The 8,934-nt window shown below is 41.2% G+C and overlaps 1 protein-coding gene across 3 annotated transcripts in view; it reads right to left on the bottom strand.

Annotated features, from left to right (window-relative positions):
- Positions 1–1,061: 1,061 nt before the first annotated feature.
- HSPBAP1 (HSPB1 associated protein 1) overlaps positions 1,062–8,934 on the bottom strand; it is a 35,287-nt gene continuing 27,414 nt past the window's right edge. The window contains exons 6-8 of one of the 3 annotated variants that reach the window (XM_032190673.1): positions 5,201–5,284; positions 1,905–2,015; positions 1,062–1,705 (exon numbers count right to left, since the gene is read on the bottom strand). In XM_032190673.1, the coding sequence (XP_032046564.1) occupies positions 1,154–1,705; positions 1,905–2,015; positions 5,201–5,284 (747 nt within the window). In that variant the 3' untranslated portion in view covers positions 1,062–1,153. The remainder of the gene's footprint in view (positions 1,706–1,904; positions 2,016–5,200; positions 5,285–8,934) is intronic. The other 2 variants (XM_032190672.1, XM_032190674.1) reach the window with 2 other exon arrangements.

Genomic DNA, 8,934 nt, shown 5'->3' with positions numbered 1-8,934 from the left:
GAACTTTACTGCTCTTTCTCCCTCACCTATATCCATTCCAGACATAAAAGCTTTTTTTATTGCAAGACTATTTTTGCTCAGTGAATTAAAATGAACCGTTTGCAGCCCCCTCGCCCCAGTGCAAATGATCCCAGCAGCAGTGATCTCTGGCTGGGCCCTGCCCCTGTGGTCAGCCTGAGAAGAAAGACAAGTGTAACAATAGGATGAAAGTGGGCTGTCATTAAAGCACAGCTCTTTTGAGATATGCCAATGTATCTAAATGGTGCTGCCTTATTCTACAGATCTGCTCCCTAGGAGCCTGGTGAATCACTGAAGGCAGCAGATGTGACTAAGACGTTTCCTAACTCATTTTTAATCCTTTTTGGCACAGCAGTGCCAACACAAAAACATGAACTATATGAACAGGAGTGTTCCTTAAATTCTGGTAGTATTCTGGTGGTGCAATCCCATTGAAACTGTATTTGCATTTTCCTGTCTGTGTCAGAGCATGGATTTTTTTTTTTTTTAGGTGGAGTTTAGGACTGCATCTTGCCAGCAGGCTCTTTGTTACTGATGATGACACACAGGTGTCATTGAGGTCTGAGCCCAGTAAAGAGGAAAGGGATGGACAGTTGGAAATTGTGCATATCTGGGTCAAGGACAGAGCTTGACACGGCTTCCTCCTAGTAACTCAGTCACTTCTCAAAGCCCATGTTTCTACCTCCTGAAATAAGCAGGCTGCATGTTTCTGCATGGCTGCCCCAGAGCAATTAAATTGCCTCCCTCCACCCCCCTGGGGACCTGGGACTGCTTTTTAGCTTCCAGTTTGAGCCACTCATCTGATTTATGGACTTGCACAGATCAACAGATTCACTGATGCTCAGAGCTGTACAATGTGTTAAACCACCCATTCATACAACAAGGTGGAATTATAACTGTACATTCTGCTTGTAACGTCGAGGAACTCTGACACACCTTTTTCTTCCTATTCCTCATTAATCAGTTATTATTTTAGCTCCACTTCATTTTGCCACTTAACCATTAGCTGTGTTTGTCTACATTTTAAAAAGTACTTGAAACAAAAGTAAAGCATTCAATTATTACCAACCTTAAACAGCCAGAACAAGGCTGTTATTTGACTTCTTTATTTCAAATATGATAAAGCACTTGAGCATTAAACTCCTGCTCTCTCCAGCAGCAGCTGAGCCACTAAGCTGATGACATGTGGATTAACCAAACAGTCTAGCAAATCATTGGTAGAAAGGGCTGTTTGGGAGGTATTTGGACTGCCGTCTGAATCCATTTGATTTGCAGGCGTTTCGCAGTCATTACTCATTGCCAATTGCTTCCTGGTGCAGTGTAATTTTCCAAAATGTCGTCCTCCATTTTCATGGAGAAGATCTCTATAGTCACTTTTGCCTGCACCCGTTGAGCTTGTTTCTTGAGGCTGTGGTAGAACTTGAATGAGGTGAGGCCCAAAAGGTATTTTCTGGAACTTTTCTGCTTTTAATGTTGAAGAGCCAAATTCATGGGTTAGTAATTTGTGGCCCCCTGGTTCCCAGCCAACTTGCTTTTTCCTCCTCTTGTGTGAGGGACTCGTCACTCGCTCCGCTTCAGTGCTGCTGGGACGTGTCTGCTCTGATACGCTTGCCTTTTGACACTTGAAATATGCAGACACTGCTTTATTCAGGTACTGGAGATTGATTTCATGGGATGTTGCCTCAACCTAAGAAAACACCCAAAACATACTCTGTTAAAAGGAGGAATGTTTCAGTTCAGTGTTGCATGATTATGTTCCATGGATTATTTTCCCTACTTAAGGGGAAGGAACTTAAAAATTTTCTTTCAGGTAGCAGAAAGATAAGATTAAGCAAAATGTCAGTAATTCTCTACTATCACTGCTATAATGAAGCAAGAGTGCTTACCTCTGTGGGATTTAGCCAGATATCTTCATCACTGGGGCTTTCTGCTGATTTTATGGCACATACCAGTGTTCGAGTTATTGCTTCTTCTACACGAGCTTCATGATCTGCATCCTGCCTCAAGGGAATGAAGTGTTTGGAGACGGGTTAGCACTTAAATTGCTATAGGAAGGTGGAAGATCTTGGCAAGAACTAAACGGATGCCTTACCTGGAAAGCCATACTCATCTACGTAAAGTAGGTAGAAGGTTTTGGACTTCTGAAGCTCCTACTCATGCATAGAGAGCTTACATGAGTAACAGCATAGGCTTTGGTGTGACTACTCATGCAGATAAGGATTTGCAGAAAAAGATTCTAGTGTGTATATAATCTTTTTCCTTATTAGTGTTCTTTTAATTGAATCTGGTGCTTGAAATTACATAGCAATGTTAGCATTTAATTAATATGTGTATTTATAAGACTCCTTAGGACTAGAAGGACCATGAAAGTACATAGAAAATTTTATAGTTCTACATATTATGTCTATTTAAGTATTTAAATGAAGGATGTTACAGCAAGGCAGTAACTAACGTAAGGTCTAGAGATTAGCAAAAGTGAGGCTTAAAATTCAGGAAACATTTTATCATGTGATAGTAACAGAAGTTAACATACTACTGCAGTTTCAAACATAAGCAGAAAGGAAAAATGCATTTCATATGAAAGATCTCCTGCCAAACTAACAACGAAGTTAGTAACTAGCTCTTGGTTTTAGGCCTTCACTTCCTCCATCATCCCCTTGGGTAACTGGGTACCAGTTAGTCTGGGATAGCAGAAATAAACTTTATAGGATCTATTTAAGTTTTCTTTCCCACTTAACTGCATTTCTTGTACGTGAAAGGAGAAAATAAGGCTCTCTGAACAAGATGGGTAGTTTAGTTATTTCAGTGACAGATGCCTAGGAGTGGATGCATAAATTTGGTTTTGTTGAGACACTTAGACGTACCGGTTTTGGAAGAAAGATGTAACCTAGTCAACACACAACACTGCATTGCCTAATTGTGGCTTCGGGGAACATGTCAAGCAAGCCATGCATCTTGGTAGTAGAGTGGTGAAGGCAGTAATTCATCTGGATCCCCAAGCAGAATTTGGGATAGAAGCAGGGGAAAGCGTAGCTGTGGATGCTTTGCCTACTAATGGCCTTATATAACAAGTCCCCAAAACACTGAGTTTATTTAAGCGTGGAAATTATTATTTAGGGTGTTGCACTCTTGGGATTCATCCTGGTCTGATGGATAACAGGGTTGTACTGATTGCATGAGAATATGTTAAGAAGCATGAAGTGCTTTGAGCAGCTCACATCCAGCTGAAAACAAATTAAACTTCTACTTTAAAGGCTTGCCAATATAATTAATGGTTTCTCTAGGACTATAAATGTTGGCATGATTCACATCTGTCAATATGAAAGCAGCTGGTAACAGCTGCAAGCAAGAACTGCTTGATTTGGTAATGGAAATCCTCTCAATATTGTTTCTCAGCATCCGTGTCAGAATTCTTATAGGTGTGCTGCCACCATCATCTGTAGGGATAATATCTGTAAGGAACTCTCACCTGAGTTGCAATGGTTATATTTGTTTATGGTTGCTTTTCATATCTTTTTTGGGGGGGCTGGGGTAGGGTTCATTCATTAACAAAATCCAGCAAACACTCCTCTGCAGATCATGCCATCTATACACAACTGTCTGCTCTTGCTGTTTCCAACAAGATCTGTCACTTCACCAAGGCTTTTATGACCAGAAAGGCCATGGAGCTTAGCTCTACTTTTTTTTTTTTCTCATAGCCTACGAGAAACCCAAACAGGTTATATACAACCCAGCCTCCTGGGACCTATTTACCCAGCAGAACTGATCCAGTTCTGACCTTCTCCTCCAGCAGGGGTTGAAATTTGTGAGGTACAACTTAGGATGCAAGTGTGGGGGGTCTTCAGGAACATGGGGTGAAATTACTTCAAAGGCTGCTCAAATTTAAGGCAGGTTTAAATGGTTGCTCTCTAATATTGCTGGTGCTTTCTCTGGCATTAGACTCAGGACTGTGTACAAGGCCAGTACAGACTATGGGCCTGCTGTCCTTTCTTCGTATGCAGTCTCATATGGAAAACTTCTCTATGAGGAAAATACCCAAGTTTGCCTCTGCTCTGCAAAGGCTTGGTTTGATGTCAGTATGAGAAATGTATTGTGTAGTTTGAACGGCAGCTGAACGCATGTGTTCATCCCCCTGCAGATTTCCAGTCTAATAAAGGTGCAAAAAAAATGCAATAAGCATTTTAGTGAGGCAGCTTTCAAATGCCAATTCAAAGGGCCTTTTTAATATTAAGCTAGGATTAATGAAGAAGTAATTTGAATCAGAAAACCTTCTGTAGCATTGAGATGATATCCCTAGAACCATCCCATATATACTGGGAGAGCAAGAAAAATCAGAGCCTGGGGGAAAGAAAATTAATTAAATACATGAGAAAAATCCAACTCCAGGCAAATCATAACTATCACAGAGAAATGAAAATTCAAACATCCTCTGCCACCCCCTTTCTATCACATTAATCTGATTTAAATTCTAATTTAGCTTTGCATGTAAGCATGTGCTTGAGATGAAGCTGCTGTTTGTCATTCCCTACTCAGCACAATGTTGGTTAGTCCCTGAGAAATCAGACAGAAGAAGTTTAGCCTGTGTTTAATTGTTTTCCTGATTGAGGCAAACTTCCATATGACTGAACTGGTGCTTTAGATCTGGAGCCTTGGAAGGTTCTTCAGGAAAAACTGTAACCACAAGGGCTCTTCCCTCACCAGCTGCTGAATACAGCAAACCTGATAGGGCTGAACCAGATGGGCAAGGGACAAAATTCTTCAATCTTAATCCTTGCAAAAGATCCTGCTCAATACAGCTGAGTAGGAAATACAGCTTGAGTTCTGAGTGGCATAACGCCTCTCTCTAGGTCATATCCTTGTCATGGTTTTTGTTAGAGATGCTTTTCTTTTCTCCCTCCTGCTTTCTCTAGAAAATAAACTTGAATCAAATGTGCCAGTGGCAAAGCATAGCTGCATTTTAGTGGTGGCTAACAAATGATGCTAGTAGAATGTGCAAGTCTGCAAAGTTTTCTGCTATCCTTGAGGATAAAAGAAGCTATGTAAATGTAACCGCACAATGAAATCACTGAAGTTGGCTCATGGGGTCATCAGATCTGGGACAGGATTATATCTGCTTTCCTACTTTTTATAATGCATGCATGCATGGAAATGCTGCAGCACCATGATATAAAAAGGAAAATACCAGTTCAATCCACGAGTTTATGCTGATGGTGATGGGGTCGATGGATTCCACATAGTGCCACCAGTGCCTTGGAACAAGCAGGACCTGGAATCAGAGACAATGCGTTAGGCTAGCAGAAGGCTGAGAAGGAAGCTCAGGTGACTTACTCAAATTGGCATGGGATGCAGAGGCAGAATGAGGCAAAGAATAGAAGTAGGAGGTGGGAGATGATCTTTGTTTCTTCTAAACAACCTTTCATCAAGACTTAGATGTCCCTTTGCTACTCCCATTGTATCAAATACTATTATGTGAGAAGTGGACATGATCCAGAACTACCTCTCATCCAAAATCTTCTCATATATGCAGGACAGTAACCTTTTAACTGCGCCAGATAAGCAAGGTCCAGCTGTACAAAGGGACTGGAGCTGGTGTTGATGTAGAGCAGGGCTTTAGGGAAAGTCTCAGCCAAGCAAGCAGTCTTTAGCAGACACTGCATGCAATTGAACAGGCTTCCCAGTTCCTTCAGAAGGACTGCCAGCTGGCTTTCCCCAGAAGTAGGTATCCTAATACTAATCTAGGTGATTAACAACACGTAGCTTCAATTCTGGTAAATAATTACCTGTATTAAACTTGTCGCTTTTAGTAGATAGGCTTTTAAAAGAAGATGTCCCAGAAATCATGACAATCTAGTTTAGATCAGAGCTTTACAACTATATCAGGATGATGGCTGTGACATAAAATTGATTCTAACCCATGGCTTTTATGGTACAAAGACATTAATGTTGTTTTGATGATATAGTACAAGCTTTTCAGATTACTGAACATTAGATTAACATAGAGGCATCAAGAAAAGCATAAAAGATGGTTTTTGACAGGGAATGAAAATGGTCAGAGATGGATAAAAATACACACTTCAGAATGGGGAAAGTGAAGCAATGATCTGTATCTGAATCACAGCCAATTTTTTTTCTTGTTGCACGCAAATTACTGAAAAGATGTCCTGCTAGCTAGGTAGCCTTGTGATTCATTATATCAAAACATCACTAATGAGAAAATGTCTGTGAAGGAAACAATGACTGCAGCCCTGGTCCTGCAAATGCTTATAGCCCAGTTTTGGGCTACAGGCAGAAATGCTCTCCACAGCTTTTCAATTTAAGGGGAGAAAAAATATAGTCTATCTAAAGGTCAAAAGCATTTGGAAATTGTATTTTAATCCAGTACAGCACAGAAAACAGAAAGAAGGACCTGAGAGAAAGGGGACAAACAACTGTGCCACTGATGGCACAGTCCAAGCCTCCTGTTGAACAAATGAAATGCATTGCTCAATTAGACACTTGGTTGCAAACACCCAAAGCAATTAGCTATGTTTGAATCTACTACCAATGGCTCACACTGCTTAGTGTGATATCTAGTGATCTGGAATGCTTTCTTGGCTTTGAGATGTCCCCTCTACCAAGGCAGGATTTAGCTACAGAGCTGAACACCAAGCAGTAATGCTACCAAACAAGACACTAAAACATCGGGACTGAAAGGGAGAATAGTAGAAAATACAGTCTTGCATGTGCACATAGGCAGATGCAGAAACAAACATTGCACATCCATTAGTATGGAGCTCAGGATTCACAAATGTCAGTGTGTTGCAGATAAGATTGTGGGGGGATGGTATTTAGCAAATATCACTGATCAGTTCTTACATCTAAACGTATATTAAACCCTACACAGACCGAAGCAAAAACATGGTGCTTTCATCATGCAAACATACACTTTCAATCAAGAGTATAGCTGCATTAGCTGCAATGGGACAGTGTTAGCAAGTGTTTGCTCACATTTTGTCAACAGAATCATACAAAAAACAGATTCTCCTTCTTAATAGGGGATCTTGCACTATACCCATCTCAGTGCCATCCAAATGACAGGGTATAATGCCAAAGCCTGGAAAATATTGTGCTATGTTAGAAGGTAGCATAGTGTCTAGAATAAATACCTGTTTCTCACAACTGGCTCCTTACTGTAAGACTCTCCTGGGAAGAGCGTTTGTAAAATGCTGGAAAAGTGGAAGAAGACGTAATAAAATGGGGCATGGTGCAGAGACTGTGCAGCAAGGGAATAAAAGCAGGAGATAAAATAAGGGAAGTGTATAAATCTTGCAGTAAGAGGGCCTATCTGGAAGAACCAAGATGGAAATCAAGAGTGGAAGCTGCTAGCTTAGCATGTCTTACGTGCAATGTGGAGACAAAATTGCTTTGGAAAGATCAGGTATGGCTAGGAGGAAAATACAAGCCCCCCAGCTAGTCCAGTCTTTTCAGACCGATGAGGAGGAAGTACCTCTGAGAAATTAATTAGACTTCACTTGCCAGCAAGCTAAGGGTAAATGTGAAGTTGTGCATTTCTGCAGCTGGCACTATTTGATGATGTGATTTTTATAGAGGAACTACAGAGCTGTGACTGTAAGAGGCAAAACAGATACCATAAAGCTACTTGCTCTCCCTCTTTTATTTTTTTAGTAAGCTTATGCTTGTTAAGATAAGGATTTATGGCAGCAAGAAAGTTGAAATTATCAAAATGCAAAAGGGCTAAAATTTTAAGCAAGATAGAGAAATGGAAAAAAGGGATTAAAACCAAAAAACAAAGCTGGCAAGGGAGCAGCTGAACTAGCAAAGACAAAACAATAAGCCAGCAGAGAGAAGTAGAGTGGAATTCTTCTAGCTTTACAAACTAGGTGGAAAAAACAACCATCCATCCCACAACAAAACCAAGCAGACTTCCCTATTTATGAATATAGGGCACAATTTAACTACATTTGAAACCACACTGAGATAAGAAATGTGAAAATAAAACGCAGTGGGGGGGGAAAAATGCAGCAAACGTTCCACAGGGAAAATGCAAGGTGCAAAAGCAGGTCAGAATTGTTCCAAGCTATGAGATAATTTGGTGTTAGCCTGTTTTCTACAGAGTGTATCTAGCTTTGTGGGATGGGAAGATACCAATCTAAACAGCAACCAATCAGGTAATGCTAATATTTAGCCTAGTGATAGACAAATATAGCAGATGAAGTCAAAGTAGGACAGAAATCTCAAAAGATAAAAATGAAATTCTAGACCCTAAGAGGAAGGGGGAAAAAAATGAAGAGAACAGTTGGGAGAGTAAGTGGAGCAATGCTGAAGACTTGTACAGCACAGAGAACAGAACAGGTTTAAATTCTCAATGGACGTGATTAACTTGATACAGTGCAAAGGTAGGGCAAAGGTGGAATTGCTTCAAAAAAGAGCGTACCCTGCAGTGAAATATTATACTTAGAAATTTCTGCTCATTAAAAAAGGTATTTGTGTAAATGCCCAAGAAAAAGGAGCACTGAAGAATGCATGTGTGATGGGTGGAAAAAGAGGAAGGAAACAAACTCCAGAGCCACTTGCAAACGTGGCAGTGGAACATAAACACCACAAAATGTATAACCAGCCCTGCTCTCCTCTCTCTGCAAACCCCACGCTGAGGTTTAGCAGCAGCAGCAGTGAGGATGACTCTTCAGAAGTGCTGCCACCCTGTGCCCCGTCCCAGCCTGTGCTGGGAAGGAGGTTCTTACCCTGCCTCCTTCTTCCCAGCTGCTCTGGTGTCTTTCCACCTGCTGAAACAGAGACCAGGGCTGCTGGTGGCAGAAATGCAGGTTCTGCCCTGGGGAGAAGCACGGTGTGCAGATGGGGAATGGGGCTGTGACCGTACCGTGTCTATAAGGAGCTGGGTGAGGGACTGGGAGAAGC

Source organism: Aythya fuligula, chromosome 6 (genome assembly GCF_009819795.1).
Source record: "Aythya fuligula isolate bAytFul2 chromosome 6, bAytFul2.pri, whole genome shotgun sequence".
NCBI classification, from domain to species: domain Eukaryota; kingdom Metazoa; phylum Chordata; class Aves; order Anseriformes; family Anatidae; genus Aythya; species Aythya fuligula.
The sequence above is the reverse complement of the archived record's forward strand: the minus strand, read 5'-3'. Positions and strand labels throughout refer to the sequence as shown.